Source organism: Ochotona princeps, chromosome 1 (genome assembly GCF_030435755.1).
Source record: "Ochotona princeps isolate mOchPri1 chromosome 1, mOchPri1.hap1, whole genome shotgun sequence".
NCBI lineage: Eukaryota > Metazoa > Chordata > Mammalia > Lagomorpha > Ochotonidae > Ochotona > Ochotona princeps.
Window position 1 is genome coordinate 90199291 of NC_080832.1, and position 18588 is coordinate 90217878.

The following is an 18588-nucleotide window of genomic DNA, read 5'->3' on the forward strand; positions in this document are numbered from 1 at the left end:
CTATTATATGGTTTTTGTTTTTCAGTTTTTGGATGTGATGTATCACATTTATGGATTTTCTTATGTTGAACCATCCCTGCATTCCCTGGATGAAACCTACTTGGTCTGGATGAATGATCTGTCTGATGTTTTTTTGTATTCTATTGGCTAGGATTTTGTTGAGAATCTTAGCGTCAATGTTCATCAGGGAGATCGGTCTGTAGTTTTCCTTCTCTGTTAATTCTCTATTCGGTTTGGGGATTAAGGTGACATTGGCTTCATAGAATGAGTTTGGAAGAACTGCTTCCTTTTCTATTGTTTTGAAGAGCTTGTAAAGGATTGGGGTTAGCTCTGGTTGGAATGTTTTGTAGAATTCTGTGGTAAAACCATCTGGGCCTGGGCTTTTCTTTGTTGGGAGCTCTTTAATCACTGATTCTATTTCTGATTCGGTACTGGGTTTATTCAGGTCTTCTGTTGCTTCTGGGGTGAGTTTTGGTAAGTGGTGGGATTCTAGGAATCTTTCCATTTCCAAGTGGTTATCGGATTTGTTGGCGTATAGTTCTTTGTAATAATTTCTAATTATTTCCTTAATGGTAGTAGTGTCTGTTGTTATGTTGCGTTTTTCATCTTTGATGCTGCTAATTCTTGCTTTGTCTTGTTTTTTCTTTGTTAATTGGGCCAGTGGGGTATCTATTTTGTTTATCCTCTCAAAGAACCAGCTTTTTGATTCATTTATTTTCTGAATGGTTTTTTTAATTTCTTTCTGATTTAGTTCTTGTCTTGTTTTGATAATTTCTTGTTTCCTCTTGTTTGTGGGGTCCTTCCGCTGTTGCTTTTCCAGTTCCTGGAGGTGTGTGCTTAATTCCTGTATTTGTTGCCTTTCTTGGGCTTTGACGTGCGCGCTAATTGCAATAAACTTAGCACGTAACACTGCTTTGGCGGTGTCCCATAAGTTTTGGACATTTGTATCTGGGTTTTCGTTGGTTTCCATAAATTTTTTGATCTCGTCTTTAATTTCTTCTCTAACCCATTGTTCGTTTAGTAGCATATTGTTCAGCCTCCAGGAGTTTACATGTTTCCTGGGACATTTTGAGTTGTTGATTTCCAGTTTCACTCCGTGATGGTCTGAGAAGGTACATGGTATGATTCTGATATTTTTGTAGTTAGTTAAACTTGCTTTGTGTCCTATTATGTGGTCTATCCTGGAGAAGGTACCGTGCACTGCTGAGAAGAAGGTGTAGTCTGTGGCCTTAGGATGAAATATTCTATAGATGTCTACTAGGTCCAGTTGTTCTATTGTTTGTGTGAGTTCTGTGGCTTCTCTGTTGAGCTTTTGCTGCGTTGATCTATCTATTGGTGTTAGTGGGGTGTTCAGATCTCCCAGAATTATCGTATGTTCATCTATGTCTCCCTTTAAGTCCAAAAGTAGTTGTTTCACATAGCTGGGTGCATCCGGGCTAGGAGCATATATGTTAAGAATTGCGATTGGTTCTTGTTGGATCCTCCCTTTCAAGAAGATGTAGCGCCCTTCCCTGTCCTTTTTGACGTTTGTTACTTTGAAGTCCGTATCATCTGAGAATAGGACTGCTACACCAGCCTTTTTTTCTCGTCCATTGGCATGGAATATTTGTTTCCATCCTTTCACTTTGAGTTTCCTGAAGTTTCTTCTGGTTAGATGCGTTTCTTGCAAGCAGCATATAGTTGGGTCCTGATTTTTAACCCAGTCTGCTAATCGGTGCCTTTTCAGTGATGAATTTAAGCCATTTGTGTTGAGGGTTAATATTGAGAAATTATAATTATGCCGTGACATATGCCTGTGTTTTTGAGGTTGTTGGTAATTGATTGTCGTTTCCGTGGATGGACTTCATTGAGATCTCCCTGATTGCCATCCTTGCTTATGGCTTGCTTCCTTCTTCTCTGGGAGTAGCGCATTTCTAAGGAGATTTTGTAGAGTTGGTTTTGTGTTGGCATATTCTTCTAATTTCTCTTTGCTGTGGAAGTATCTAGTTTTGTTCTCGTATACAAATGAAATCTTTGCTGGGTAGAGTATTCTTGGTTGACAGTTGTTCTCTTTCAGTACTTGAAAGATTTTGTTCCACTCCCTTCTTGCCTGGAGCGTCTGTTCTGAGAAGTCGGCAGTGATTCTAATGGTCCTGCCCCTAAATGTAAGCTTCTCTTTGGATCGTGCTAACCTTAGGATTCTTTCTTTGTATTCATTGGAGGGTAGCTTGATTACCATGTGTCTTGGGGAGGATCGTTTTGGGTCCACCCTGTGGGGAGTCCTCTGGCCTTCCTGAATTTGGATTGGACTCATGTTCCAGGTATTTTGGAAGTTCTCCTGCATAATTTCCTCAAGTACTGGTTGTATGCCTGTCTCTCTTTCCACTCCTTCTGGGAGCCCCATGATTCTGATATTTGACTTCTTGATGTTGTCATTCATCTCCTGGATCGTCTTGGTCGCCTTGTGTAGTTGTGACTCTAGTTGGTTAATAATCTGCCTGCTTTCATTCTGGGAATCTTCTAAGTCGGATATCCTGTCTTCTGCTGCTGTAATTCTGTTGGCTAAGCTCTCAACTTTATTCTTCAAGTCCAGGATCTCGTTTTTGAGTGATTTTGTTTCTGTGATTAGTGGTTTTTAAAATCTTTGAGTTCGTCCCATCGTTTTTCATTGTCTCTGAAGAGTTTTATAATTATTTTTCTGAACTCCTTATCAGAGACGTCTTCAATTTCTTCATCTGTAATTTCTGTGATTGACCAGGCTTTATGTTGGCTTTTGGGGGTGGAGGAAGCGTGTCTAGGTCACTACCTTTCTTACTGCGTTTCATATTTGTAGCCTAAGGTGTTGCTGAATTCTCACCCTTGACCTCTGTTGCCACCTAGTGGGTGGCCTGAGGTCTTGCTAGCCTAGGTTTTTGTTTTCCCTCTGGCCCAGGGAGTTGTTTTTGTTTCCCTTCTGGGTTTCAGGTTTCAGGGCCTTAGGTTTCAGCCTTAGGTTTCAGCGCCTAGGATTTTTTTTGTTGTTGTTGTTTTGCTTTGGTTTTTTGTCTGAGGCACGGCAGCTTTCCTTCAGCCTGGGTTGGCCCAGAATTTAGTTTAGCTGTGGTCCTGGGGTAGCTGCCGGCTACCGCACTTCAGGGTCCTAGCGCCCTTCCGGTACCTTATGTGGGAATGTGTGTTACTTAGCCGTCCCTGTCTTTGCCTGGGTCCCACCAAGGTCACTAATATCGTCACCAGTGCTAGAGGTTTCAGCACTCCTGCAGTTTCCAGCTGCCACTGGCGGGGCCTTGTGCAACGATCTCCCAAAATTGGCCGTTCGAAACTCCCGCCGGCCTTTCCCCCCGCTGGGTTCCCAACTCACCCGTTTTCGAGCTGCGGTGAGACTGAGCCAGCCGCTGAGCACTGCCTTGGTTAATTTGTTGTTATTTTTGGTTGATTCTCCAAATTGCGTGGATCTTGTTGATTCTGCAGTGTCCAGCAGCTCTCAGGAGCAAAGACAGCCTGGTCTTCCCCTAGGAGCAGTTCTTCCAGCTTCAAAGCTAGCCAGAGCAGGACTCTGTACTGCATTTATAAGTGGGACACTTTGTAAGCCGAATACTGCTCATTAAATTCTCTTAAAGTAAAATTCAACATGAGAATACATGTTGAACCTCTTTTCTTAAAGATTTATTTTTATTGGAAGGGCAGATTTATAGAGAGATGGAAAGAAAGATCTTCTGAATTTCTCTTGTTCGTTCCCCAAATGGCCATAATGGCCAGAGCTGAGCTGGCCTGAAACCGGGAGCTAGCAGCCAGTAGCTTCTTCTAGGTCTGCCACATAAATGCGACATCCCAAGGCTTTGGGATATGCTCCACTGCTTTCCCATTCTCTAGTGGAGAGCTAGATGAGAACTGGAGCAGCCAGAACACAAATCACCACCTATATGGGTTCCCGATGCTTTGCAAAAGGAGAATTAGCCGATTCAGCCATCACACCAGGCCCCTCTGTTGAACCTCTTGACCAATGAATATTTTTAAGAATTGCAATGCTATCTAACCATGCCTGCCCCAGTCCTGCTTCTCATGCTCACCAGTCAGAGTAGTAACCCAAGAGGGAGGTGCCTACTGTTTCAATACTGAGCCCACTTCCAAATCTTGTACTCTCCACGTGGTTCTGCAGTTTAACTTGACAGAATTTGCCCTCCTTGCTAGCCCAGCCAACCCACATCCACTCTGGCTTATGAGACTCCGACTGGTGAGCATGAGAATCAGGACTGGGGCAGGCATGGCTAGACAGAGAGTGGCACCCGCCGGCACTGATATTGCCTGGATAGTGGGGCTGGTTGAGTTGAACAAGGCTTCAGTGCCCATTGACATGTATGGGAGCTAAATAGGATGTGGGACAGACTGGACCAGTCGGCTGTACATACTGGCACACATAGAAACAAGGGCACGAGGTAGGCCAGGTGGGGTTATTGTGGGTTGCTCCAACTAGACTGTAGCTCCAATTCATTAGTTTCAGGGTCGAGTGTGTGGTGGGCAGTATCAGCCTGGGCTGCAATACCCACTGGTTTGTATGAAAGACAAGGCTGGAAGTAGAACTGACCCAGCACTTGTAACCACCAGCATGTGCATAAGCTGATTGGGGTGACAGACTTTGCCATACCCTGTATTGGCAACCACACACAAGAGTAAGACCTGGGATGGCTTCAGATGGGCCACTGCACTGAGAACGCCAACCATGGAGAGAATTGCAGGTTCCATGGTCTGACTGTGGTGTGTATGTGTAAGAGCTGGGCCTCCTCAGTGGCTTAGATGGAGCATTGGATAGCATATTCAGGTGCACATTGAGTATATGGCAATCCATTGGAATCTACAGAGGACACTTGGTACCATGACAGAGGACAGAAAATAAAATGATCAACTACCCCAACCAAGTGTTGGCAATGAATATCTGGGCAACTGGAGACTCTAACATGGACTGTGTCAACCAGTGGATTCTGGAGAGATTTCATCATGCTTGGAATGCCGAGATTGGCAGCAATTCAGAACTGTTGGGCCATCAAAACCTCTTTAGCAGGCCCTTCAGAGCAAGCCCCACACTGGGGACCCTGGGGTGGTGTTTAGTGGTTGTCTTCCATCTCAGGGTAAGGAGGCATTTAAAAGGCTGGGTGTGGCTTCCCTTATCTCTCCCCTTCCCCCAGGTACAGGAAGGAAAAAGAGAATGTGGAAATAATGGTTTCACTCACTTTCCTGTAGCCATGACACTTATCACCCTAACCAGTTATGAAAAAATCATCAAAAATAAAAATTATTTAACAACAAGAATTGCAGTGCTAAAGTTTAGTATAACTTGTAAGCAGCCTGTTCACCTGACAAAAGTAATTGCTAAGATGTGTTTTGATATAAAGCACTTTTCAAGTCCTAATTTTTATCAGATTACCTTCTATAAATGTTACTTCTTTAGCATAAAAATATAGGGATTGTAAAGACATTGAACTTGCATGCTTCCAAGATTAAGGTGAGAAATGAAATGATGCGTGTGAAAAGTGCCATGCACACAGTAAAGGACATATTCATCTGCATTACTGTATTGTAATGCACTACACTAATACGTAAAAATACGAAATGCTCTTGTAATGAAATTGAGGCCTTTTATTCACCTCCTTGGAGAGCTTAGTGCTTTCCTAGGTCTGCTTAATGTAACAATTGCATGTGTTTCAGACTTTTTAGCATATATGCTTAGGTAGAAAGCACTGGGATGTACTGGGTAAAGACATCACTTGGGACACCACATCCTGTATCAAAGGGCCTGGTTCCAGTCCTTGACATTTTATTTTCAACATAGTTTCCTACTAATATGGCTAGGAAGGGAGCAGTTGATGGCTCTACTCTTCATGTTCCTGTACCCCACATGGATGTCTGTGCTGCTGGCACTGAGCTGGTTCTCCCTAACTATTACAGACATTTAAGGAGTGACACAGTATTTGGCAGATCTTTCCAGCCTTCTTTGTTTGTCATATTCTGAGACACACTGCCTCGCAAATAATAACCTTGTAAAAATATATATATATGTGTACAAGTGTGTGTGGATGCGCTTCAGAGAATTTTATAGGCTATGCCTGGGAATGTGCATTACTAAAATTAATTTTGATTGCCAAAGCTGCTTATTTTAGGTATTACTGACCACACACAAACTGAAATAAAGGCTGCTAGTTGGTAATCTCAGATGTGTTGGAACAGAACAGGTATGTTATTACCATAATATTGGTGAAAAGATTAAAAGTGTTTAAAGATTTACCCCATCTCTGGGAAGTTTAAGTGAAAGTATAAATAAACCCAGAAATGTTAAGTTAAAAGTAGATCTGCTGTCATTACAAGGTCATTATCAATGTCATTTTACTTTTCTGGGTAAAGGTAGATGGGAGTAGAAGTAAGGTTAACACAATGTAAACATGAACGTTAATATTGAAAATAAGGAACTTGCCAATCAATACATTTTATGTTACTGTGACATGCTGATTCCTAACCCCCTATGTTAAGGTGGAATCTTTTGGAGTTATACTTGGGTGCTGTACAAATTACAATTGTATAGGTTTGCCATAGAATTTGGTTCAGGAATCAACAAATTGTGTCTAGAAGTTAGAAGAGAAAATACCTATGATAATTCAATAAGTGTAAATAAAATTTTATTTGAAATTCAATCTGTACAATAGAAGGCAATCTGTACAATAAAATGCAATCAACATAGATGCCAGTACTAAAATATAACTTGTTGCAGACTAAATGAATATGTACATCATAAATAAGTTTTTTCCTGAGATAATAGAAAAACATAAAATTAATATTCAGTTCTGCTAAAACTTTATAGCAAACCAAAATTGAAGAAAAGTTTCGTATTGAGTTAAAGGATATTACTTGCAAAAGAAGGGCATGCCATTAGAGCCAGATTTTAAGCAGATGGAAAAAGCCTACTTTGCAAAAATGAAAGCAAGGCAATCACCACTAGAATCACTGCTTTTTCTGATTATCTTTGCAAGGAAGTAACATATTGGCGGTGCCTGACATAAACCAGGAGAAATAATTATTACTCACAGATGACACAAAATTATGACAAAGGAGTAGTCAACACAGTTGCTTATTATATAATCTTCACATTTCTATGTGATAAAATTAATTTATATGTTATAAAAATATTTAAAACGATGAAAATTCATAAGGGTTCTAGAAGTTACCCTGAAAAATTACCATGTGATTTGTCTTTTAAATCTATACTGAATTCTCTGTGTGTGTTATTTGATCTCTGTAAACTTTGCCTTTCAAATAAATAACTTTTAAAAAATTATTAAAATAGAGAACAGATTTTATGCATTCTACAGTCACAAGAAGTCAGCCACCGATTCCCTAACTCCCTCCTTGCTGCTTTAGTCTCCCCTGTCTTCAATATTTTTGCACAGACATAATTTCAATCTATTCTCTATTCAAAGGCTTAATTAACCACTAACCATAATATTCAAGTAAGAAGTAGGAAGACCAAAATTTCACAGGAATATAAATGAGTGCTAAAATTAAAATGTAATCACAAGATGTTCAATTCATTCTTACACATTTTTTGTATTCTATATTAACTGCCACCTAACAGAAAAAGCATATTTATTTGTGAAAAAGTTTATTTCACACGCACAATAGTTTTCAATTGTGCTCATGATGTTGCAAATGACACGGTTTCATTCTTTTGAATAACTGAGCAGTGTTCCATAGTATATGTATGCATACCATATTTTCTTTAATTACTCATCAGTTGATGGACACCTGGTTTGATTCCATATCTTAGCTATTCTGAATTAAGTTGCAGTTAACATTAGGGTACAAGCAGAAATAATATCATTGATTATGCACCCTGCTGCAACTAAGTTACAACTGCACAGAAGCTTTTATGATCTACCAAAGTGAACAAACCCATTCTGCTGGAAGGCTCAACCAAGGCTGGTTAGATGAGTTTGTTGGAAGCATTAGCTAAGGCTTCAATAAACACACTTGTTGAACACACTTGTTGATCAGTGAAGAAAGGTAATCTTAATTATCTTATAGTGGTTGGGAATAGGTATGGGTTGTATTGTCCATACCTGCTTAGAGCTTCTTATCAGAGATGGTGGTTCTGTTGATAAAGACCTCAGATTTATGAACTCCCAAATTAGCTGTGTTCTGGATTCATCAGGAGCTGGCACGTGCAGTAGTGTTTCCTCTCACTTAGATGCTGTATTGTGATCCTTTTAACCCACTTTTCTGTATTTATTACTATTTAGCTCTGCTTAGCTTCTTTTTACTGTTTAACTTTGTTTAGCTTCTTTTGCTGTTTGAATAAAACATACCAGAAAGTAACTTTAATTTTGAAAATATATGGTAGAAGTGACAAATTCAGTGCTGTTTAAAAGGGTTGGGGGGAGAGTACACCCAACACTGGTGTGTCAGGTAACGTTGATGCCTACAATGCTAAAATCCAATATGATGTCAGTTAAACTACCAATTGCACTGTTTCTGATCCAGTATCCTGCGAATGTGCTTGGGAATGCAGCATATAATGGCCCAAGGCAACTACATGGGAGACCCGAAGAAAGTTTCTGGATTCTGGCTTTGGACTGGTCCAGCTCTGGAGGCCATTTAGAAAATAAACCAGCAGATGAAAGACATCCCCCAGTGTGTGTGGGGGGGTAAATCTTGTCTTTAAATAAAGAATTTTTTAAAAAGTAAAATGTTTTAGAAACTTCAATGGGGCCCCGCGCCCAGCTTCTCCACTTCCCTTCCAGCTCCCAGCTTGTGCCCTGGGATAGCAGTCATGGATGGCACAAGCATTTGAGTTGCTACACACATGGGAGACCTGAAGGAAGCTCCTGGCTTTGGATTGGCTCAGCTCTGGCCTTTGTGCCACTTGGGGAATGAACAAACAGATGGAAAATCTTTCTCTATGTCTCTCCTTCTCTCTGTATATCTGTGTTTCCAATAAATATAAATAAATCCTTAAAAATAAAGAATTGACATTCCTTTATGTCAGTTGATTTTTTTTCACATGCTCATTTAAGGATCTTTTCCTTATGTTCGATTGAAGAGAGCTTGATGACCATGTGTTGTGGTGTAGATCGCTTTTGATCAGGCCTATTTGGAAGTTTTGTGCTCCTCCAGGATGTTGTGTCCCAATTCTTTCTCTAGATGAGGGAAATTTTCCTGTATTATTTCATTAAATATACCTGTAAAACCAGTTTCTCTTTTTGCACCTTCTGGGACTCCCATAACTCAAATGCGCTTTCTGAATTCTGTGTCCCCCATTTTCTCGATGTCTTCCCCAGTTAATTCTGAGGTTGGCATAGGGTTTTGCTCCTTTGCAGGAGAGTCTTCAGTAATATTCATTGTGCCTTTGTGTCTTCTTTTGCTCTTGGTCATTGCACTTCTAGTTATCAGATTCTTCTCCTTGGGGCAGGTTTCTAAGCTGTGTCACCCACAGGCCTACAGTTCGATTTTACATATTGCCATTGGTACACAGCTCTTTGCTTGCAGCCAATTGTGCCACTCCCTCCAGCAAGTTCCAGGTCTTGATTCTTATGTTAGATTTCCACCATGGTCTCTGTAGCCCCAGCTCCTAGCTCACCACTCTCCACCTCCTGTGCTATCATGCTGAGGTTGCACTGTTGTCCCTGCAACCTTTCTCCTACTTCTGATTGGATCAGGTTCCAGGATTAGGAAGACACCAGGTGTTCTATACAGCTAAGTTGGTGGTGGTACTGATCTTGCTGGAACCTGTTGGCTGTTAGGTCTGTGTGTCACATGCACCTATTTTGACTCGTAGGCTGCCACAGTCAGTATTATTTTCTGTGGGACCAGTGCAATCCACTGAACTCAGTGATTTCTTGTTTTGTGGCTTTTCATTTAAGGGGATGTATAATAGCTGTGTAATGGAGACAGTCATATCCAGTAACATGTTATTTAACTTCATGTCATTGTAAACTTCTATTTTTTTCCTATTGTTGATTATGTATTTTGGCTTTTCATTTAAGGGGATGTACAGTAACTGTGAAATGGAGACTAACATATCCAGATGTGAGGATACAATGTAGTATGCATTTCTACTTCCAGACAAAGATGGACTTAAAATGAAACTGTTTACTATATACTAACAATAGGATGCTGGACTCTCTGCCATTGTCCATGCCCGCAATGATGGTCATATGATTGTGTATGAAGAACTATACTTTAGTAATATAGAGGGACTAGGTGAGGGGGTGAAATTGTGGAGGGGATAAGGGAAATGCCAGGAGCCTATGGAACTGTATCATAAAATGATAATAGTAATAAATTAAATAAATTTTTATTAAAGAGGACAACTGAAAAAATAAGAAGCCCCAGTAATGTGGAAATATACACTTTGTATAGGACTTTTATATAAAGATAGTGTCAATATGATATCAATTGGTATGTTTTTAGTGAAATCACTATATTTCAAGCCCATTTCTAGTTAAGTTTTATACACTGTGATAGAATGCATATGTAAATACTTGTACTGTTAAAAGCAAACAGAATGATGAAAATGCAATATAATAATGAGAATGGAGAGCAATATGCAGAAATTACACTATGCAACATAAGATTTGTCAGAGAGCAAATTAACTCAATGCTTGATTGTCTTGGGGTTGACAATCTGTCCAATGGAATAGGATAATAATTCCAGAAACAGCTTCTGCACATTGAAGGATGCTGCATATCAGAATTGGTAATGCAGATAAATAAAGGAAGAGTGATTGCTCTGTTGCCCGAGAATAATTGGTACTCTACATTAAAAAGCAAAAGGTGAAAGGGAACATTCAGAAGAATCTAAATAGAGTGAAAATATGGAATTATTCTGTCATGGAAAACTGGAGAGATGCATAATTTGTTTTATTTTGTAAAGTTACTTTTTTATTGCTTGCTATTAACTTTTTCTATATAATTATTGATATTTGCTGGTGAGCGAAAAATGGTATGATCATAGATGCTGTACTTGTTTTCAAAACGATTGTTGATTATTTTTAGAAACAAAATATATTCAACTATTTGATTAGTTCTATTTGACTTTTGCCCACAATCTTCAATTTTGTTCTTCTTTTTTTTTTTTTTTTTTTGTTTTTAAGATTTAGTTATCTTTACTGGAAAGGTAGATCTACAGAGAGGAGAGCCAGAGAGAAAGATCTTCCTTCCACTGGTCCACTCCCTAAGTGGAGCTAAGCTAATCCTAAACCAGGAACCAGGAGTTTCTTCTGTATGTTTGACAAATGTACAGGGGTCCAAGGTCCTGGACCATCCTCCACTGCTCTTCCAGGCCATAAGCAGGGAGCTGGGTGGGAAGTGCAGCAACTGGTTCATGAATCTGTGCCCATAAGGGATCCTGGTGCCAAAAGGTTAGAAAATTAGCCAATTGAACCATCACGCTGGCCCCTGCAATCATCTATTTTCTTTAAATCTTACTCTTGAGCAACATATTGGTTCAACTGGGTAACCTCTCCTCCGTAGGCCGGGATCCTATATGGGTGCCAGTTCATCTGTCACCTGTTCCACTTCCCATCCAGCTCCTTGCTTGTAGCCTGGGAAAGCAGCAGAGGATGACCCAGCGCCTTGGGACACTACACTCACATGGCAGACCTGGAAGACACTTCTGGCTCCTGGCTTTATATCAGTTCTGCTCTAGCAGTTGCAGCCATCTGCAGAGTGAACCAGTAGATGGATTCAAACACACAAAATAAAGTTATGGTCTCCAGCTTTCACTCAACCCAACTGTTACTCTCAGAATCTGACAGTCAGGTAGTAGCCAAGAAATAAAAACTGGTAGAATACTGGAAGTGCACGTTGATGAATTTTTCCCAACAGAATACCAACTTTTCACACTGTTCGCTATCTGCATGGGTCTTACTGAGCTCATTTCTAGCCAGATAACTTCTGGGAAATGTTCACACTACGAATGAGATGTTCTTTCTTTCATGACAATGAGAAACAGTGTGGCTAGATGTAATTGAAATTGCAGTCAGTTAACCACCATTAGGCACAATACTAGAGAAAAGCTAGCATCATTAGAGCCTCACTCTGTGAAAAAAAGAGTGCAATGATAAAGACAATCAAGGTTTTTTTAAAGAGAATTTTATTGAGCTTTTACATAAGCATGCATTTGTTGGCAAGCCCACCCTATTCTTGCACTTCCTTTTAGTGAAGCTATTATATTTCATTATTGCTGATGCTACTTAGGATTAGACTCCCAATTATTGGTTCTACCACATGCAAAGTAACTTTATTCATCATGTGAAGGCATGAGTTGGTGCTGTAGCTAAATGGGTTAATCCACTGCTTGTGATTCCCACATACCATACAGGAGTGTGGAATGAGTCCTAGATAACTCACGTTCAGTCCAACCCCTTGCTAACAAGCTGGTAAGCAGATAAGAAGTGTTAAGTACTTGAGTTCTTGCCAACCCCATAGAAATCCACATGAAGTGGCTGACTCCTGGCTCCAGACAGGCCCTGCCCCAGTTGTTGCAGCCACTTTAGGTATAAATCATCTCATGGGAGATACCCTCTGTCTTTATCTTTCATACTACCTTTCAAATAAGCAAATCAATAAATAATTAAAAGATAATAGGAAAAAGCAAATGAAAATTCTATTTGGTGAGGTGAAAGTAAAGGCGTAAAATTTTATCTAATTCTACATAAAAATATTTGGAATTGTATTTTAGCCATCGTTATTAGGAATGCTACCTATAATTAGCTTCACTTCACAAAACCGCTCTGTGCTATTACCACCACTATTGTCATTTGATTTGGATTTTTTTCTAAGAGGTTCATAAAATTTATATTTATGTATTTGAATAGGGCATGTACCGAATGAGTGATTACACAATGCGAACTAACTCTGAGGTTTTCTAAAAAGTAAACATAACAATATACTTTCCCAAGTACATGTAAGCAGTAGGAATCCTATATTTCATGCGATAAAAAGTATATCATATACTTACCCAAATGAGACACTGTACTAGTTACTTGAGGTAAAATGACAGAATGCTTTCATGAAGATGAAGAGAGCATGTTTGAGAGCTGTGCAGAAGACTAGCTAGTTGATGACAGAATCACTTATTTCCTTGAGAGATTTGTCTTTAAAGATACATACACTGTATTATAGAGACTCTGAATTAGGCATGAGACAGTATGTTTTTCTCAAAGCAGTTAAAGAATAGGCTGCAGTTTATTTTTTTAATCTTACCAATATGGGGTATTTTCTTCTTATATCAGCCTTAAAATAGGTTTACGCCTAATGTTACCTTTGGATCAAATGTTTATTTCCATATCAAGTCATTCAAATATAGGTCTTAAACCTTTCAAAACTATTTCAAGTGTGACAGTTCACTCTTATGCTTTCAATGTCACCATTGAGATTGCATGCAGAAAATATGTTAGCCACATAATTTGAAAATCACAACATCAAAGTGAAACTAATGACTTGCTTGATTGAAATATACCTAAGTGTTTGCTTTTATGTCTACGAAGCATAACTATTTCCTGGAAATATTCTGAATGTTCTTAATTCTAGTTAAAGGAAAAAAAAATCTTTGAGGCTTAGCTGAGTATCCCTTTAAAGTTCACAGGTTTAAAGATCTGACAAATAGTTTTGAAGTTTCATTGCAATTTTCAAACAGGAAAAATACTTCACATAGATTATAAACAGAAGAATGATACTCTGTGATGGACAGCAAGCTAACATGTTAGAGAAAGTTTTCTCCCTGTCCTTGATATGAATCAAAATCACAAGGGCAAAATGTCAGGGTAAATGAAAGGGAAAATTTAATTTACTGAGAGATGAGGACCATAACAGACTTTTGAATTCACAAAACTACCATCCTGTTTAGTGGGTGTGGCTTGGCGCTTTCAACAGGGCTGCAGAGGAGTCGGGACTGATGTGCTGAGTGCTAAAACTGGATACTTGTGAGATAATGAAGTTTCTCAGACATTAGCCCAGTTCCTTGTGAAAGTGTGTGATGGCTTTATCACAAGGAAGATGTAAGATTATAGCCTTATCACCTGAGTAACTACACAACATTGCTTCAGCTGATATCTGAAAGAGGAAAGTATTGTATTAAGAGATTCCAGTGTCTTATTAATGCAAATGAAGCTTGCTCAACCTAGCAAACATGCTTATGTGTTCCAATCAATTTACACCTGTAGACATGCTAACTAGTGATGGTTAAATTACTTTGAGTCTACAGGTGGCTTGAGAGGGTATACCTAAGAAGCCGTTGAACTTGACTGGACAATAAGATGCTGGACTCTATGTTTGGTATACGCTTGCAATGGGGGAATCTCAACTGAACTTGAGCTGTGGTTATGCAACAAGGTGGAGGAATCCACCATGGTGGGAGGGTTTGGGGAGGGGTGGGGAGAACCCAAGTATCTATGTAACTGTGTCACATAATACAATGTAATTACTGAAGTTAAATAATAAATAATTAAAAAAAAAAAAAGAGATTCCAGTGTCTTATTAATGCAAATGAAGCTTGCTCAACCTAGCAAACATGCTTATGTGTTCCAATCAATTTACACCTGTAGACATGCTAACTAGTGATGGTTAAATTACTTTGAGTCTACAGGTGGCTTTAACAAAGACACTTAGAAAAACTCACAAATTTTTGAAGCAAATATTAATCGTGTGTTTGGACAGACACTGTAGTTAGCCACAGACTCAGTAGTATGCTTTTGTTCATTAAAAAAAATGAAACATAAAAGAAAATATTTATCTGCAGTGGCTTCATAAACAGTATCTTCTAATTGTTACAGGACAAATGATTGGGAAATTTCAAAGGAAAAAGAAAAGTTTGTGTGAAAATATGTGGGACACAGAAGGAGCAATAGAAGAAAGCACATGAAAGAAGGTTTTCTATGATTTGTTTCAGGCATATCATTAAAAATCACCTGAGTATTTTTCAAGAAAAAAATCACTTCTGATAATGCGTACATTGAAGTGTGAGTCTTTTTTCATAGCTGTTGACTGCAACGTAAGAACATCATGTTGTACATCACAGGCCTGTCACAGAGTCCCTGCTACTCTGATTCCGAACCAGTTTCCTGAAAGCAGCAGGTCATAACTCAGGTTCCTTGTATCCCTGCTGCCTACATGGGAGTCACATGGAGTTCCAGCCTCCTGCCTTCAGCCTGGCCCAGCTCTGCCCATCAAGGGCATCTTAGAGAGATTCAGCAGGTGGAAAGTCTTTCTCTGTGGCTTCCTCTTTGTGTTCTCTTGCCTTTCAAAGTGTAAAATAACATGTGCATAAAATAATTATAAACTTGTTCAAAAATAAAGTAAGCTGATTTTATTGATGATGTATTTATACATCTAAGAAATTAGTTTATCAGACTGTTTTGCTCAGAATGTACTAAAAGTCTACTTGAAAATTTTAGCTAAATGTCATTTAGTTAAAAGGCAAGAGTGAAAGGGATACGTTAATTGGCTCAGGCATATAGAGGTAACACAAAAGGAGTAATTATTTCTTCTTTTCAGTAATTTCTAACATTGCCATGTAAGCTACCACAATCAAAATAATACAACAAATAACCATTTTGTACCCGCATCTTATGTAAAAGATGAGTACAGGCATGTGTAGACAATTGTTGATAAAGTCTAACTTAAAATATAGGTAAAAGCAGTGTTGTAAATTAATCATCTAAGCACCATTTCTTCCCACTGAGTTTTCTATCATTTAACCTTCAAATACAGATATATGATGATATAATTGCTGTGATAGCTAAAAGAAATAAGTGGCTGAAACTAAAATACTAGAAAAAGAATCACATGTGAAATCCAATTATTCAATATTTGATTCCAACTTAAAGTGTGTTTTCTTTCTGACTCCACAGATTTCAGTTGTGTTTGGTATTATGGAGATTCCTACTTAAAATTTCAGAATGTGTTTTTAAATCAGCAAAACAATATTTCCCTAGAATTTCAAACCTTAAAGTCCTCAGGACTTCTTCTCTATATCAAGCAAGACTCAGATTCAGTGGATGCATTTTTTACTCAACTATATATTGAAAATGGTACTTTAAAGGTAAGTCATTTGATTAATTTAACAGATTCCCTGATTAAGTGCCTATTGTTAAGTGAAATTTAAATTTAAAAATGTCTTCTTGTACTTACAACTTCTACTTGCTTCAATTCCTTCCTGTACAAGTATATCTAGAAAATAGTATATAACTAAAATTAACTCTTTTAAATTTTTCCAAATATTTTCAAATGTTCTTCTACTTTAATATTGTTGACTTTTCCCATTCCTCAGCTAAAATAATCTAGATGACAAGTGTAGTCTTAGAACCCCTTAGAGATCCTAAGACTCCCTCAGAGGGACTTGAAAGGGAAATTTATTCTCCTAATAACATGAGGATGGCATTTTTCTTTCTTACTCTCTCTCTTAAATGTAGAATGGAGTTTGTCAGAGAATATGTGATATGTGATGAGGTCATTGTTTTGAACACTAATGTTGTGTTTCCCTATCTTTGTATTTTTAAATTTTCTGTTTAAGTTTTCACTGAATATTGATAGACATAATCCAGTAAGCAAAATCTCTTAGGGACTTCATCATTTTTAAGTGTGCAAAGGGATTCTAAGAATCAAAATTTGGGATTGCTTGATGTAATATTTGATTGGTTACATAGTAGCCTTCTTTAAAAAATACAAGAGTACATGACTTACAGTAGTTGGAATCCAATTTTGAATGCAGAATACATGCATGCAACCCAACATTTTTTTAATCTAACAAAGTATTTCATATTTCTTTCCTAAATCCCTAACTTAGGGAAGTCATTCCAGTCATCCTGAAATAAATTAGCACATTCCTATACATGAAAGAGAGTAAGTGCACTTTTTCTACTGTAACTGCCACATATTTTAAGCAGTTAAGCTGAATTTCGGTGAAAGTATGGAATGACCCTCTATTCATGTACATCTGCACTGAGGGAAAAAAATAAATCCATATCTCTGTATCTCTATCTCTCTCTCTCCTTCTGTGTGTGTGTGTGTGTGTGTGTATGTATATAAAGAAAATGTCATAAATAAATGAATAAGTAAACGTATATAACGTGCATTGAGTCCTCTCTGGGGACAGTAATCATGTGTGAAAATTTGCTGTTTCTCTTTTGCATTTTTCAAAAACCCTGAAGATAAATGTAGGCTTTCTGAGAACGTGATGATAGTGCCTGTGTTGTTCTTACTCCTTTAAGGATGGTAGATTTTCTCTTCTGTTTTGTAAATCTGTGTATCTGTGTTCTTTTTACTACATATCATTGCTTCCTCAGCATTGTTCTATCTTTGTGACTGTAAGATTTTCCTTTTTCTGCTATGACTTGTGAGACTAGGCACCAAATTGCACATGTATTTTAAAAGTATAATCTTAGTAGGAATAAATTTGTATTATAGTTTTCACAGACATGTTTATGATTGTACTTTCAGAATGATGATACCTTAAATGCTGTTCAAATTCTAGAAATACCAAATTAGTTATAAATTTTTCAGGAAATTCACTGTATAAGTAAGTTTAATGACTCAAAATCATTTTTAAAAAATGTTAAATGTCTGTTTTTCATCCCAAAGAGTTGAGTACAAACATTCACTGTCAGTTCACATACTAGTCAACAATATAAAAAATGCTTATTTTGATTTAAAAGGCAGATTAACAGAAGAACAGAAAGAGAGATCTTTCCTCAACTAGTTCACTCCCCAGATGGCTGTAACAGCTGGAGCTCAGATAATCTGAAACCAGGAGCTTCTTTTGGGTCTCCCACACTGGTACAAGGCCTCAAGGAACTGAACAATCTTCCACTGCAGGGAGCTGTATCCAAAGAGAAATGTCCAGGATACAAACACATGCCCATATGGAATGCTGGCCCTGCGGACAGAGAATTAGTATGATATGCTACCACACCAGCCCAAGTGTAATGATCAGCAGTTTTAAACTGGATCACAAGTCATGTTCCCTCATGGTGGGAAAGTCATTTCACTTCAGTTTCCATCTCTCAGAAATAGTGATAGCAATATGATAGCATCCAGTTTTTATGTGTCTTTTTTTTTTTCTGCGAGGAAACACATACTTAACATTTGTCAAGTACTTTTAAAATTTATACTAGAGGTTTTGGTGAGGGGACAAAATGACTGAACAGTGTAGATAAGTGTAGCTGAGAGTACAGAGAGAACTAGCAGACAAAATTAGGTGGAATAAAGAAATGAAGAAGAAAAAATTCGGGGGGTGGGGTGGGCGGGAAGAAGTGAATGCAGCTCCATGGAGGCCAGCAGAGGGAAGGATGAGCTGTGCAGACAAGGAGAAACTGCTGAAAATGTCCAGAGTTGCAGCCAGCAGCCCAAGAGGAAGGTGAGCACTGGCGAGCTACAGAAAAGCACCTGCATCCACAGACAAAAGCCTAGTGAATTTCAAGCCAGCACAAAATGAACAGTAGCAGGAAGTCTCCCTGTGGGAGCCTTCCCCAGGATACAGTGGCAAGCAAAATCCACAGGACACTAGTGAAGGTAGGCACCATTGTGGAAGCCCACAGGCCCCCAATCGATCGACCTGCAGATATGGGT

General features: G+C 38.5%; 1 protein-coding gene across 1 annotated transcript in view; it reads left to right on the plus strand.

Annotated features, from left to right (window-relative positions):
- LOC131481299 (protein eyes shut homolog) overlaps positions 1–18588 on the plus strand; it is a 1058324-nt gene that overhangs the window by 445778 nt on the left and 593958 nt on the right. The window contains exon 15 of the mRNA XM_058669692.1: positions 15873–16063. Within this exon, the coding sequence (XP_058525675.1) occupies positions 15873–16063 (191 nt within the window). The remainder of the gene's footprint in view (positions 1–15872; positions 16064–18588) is intronic.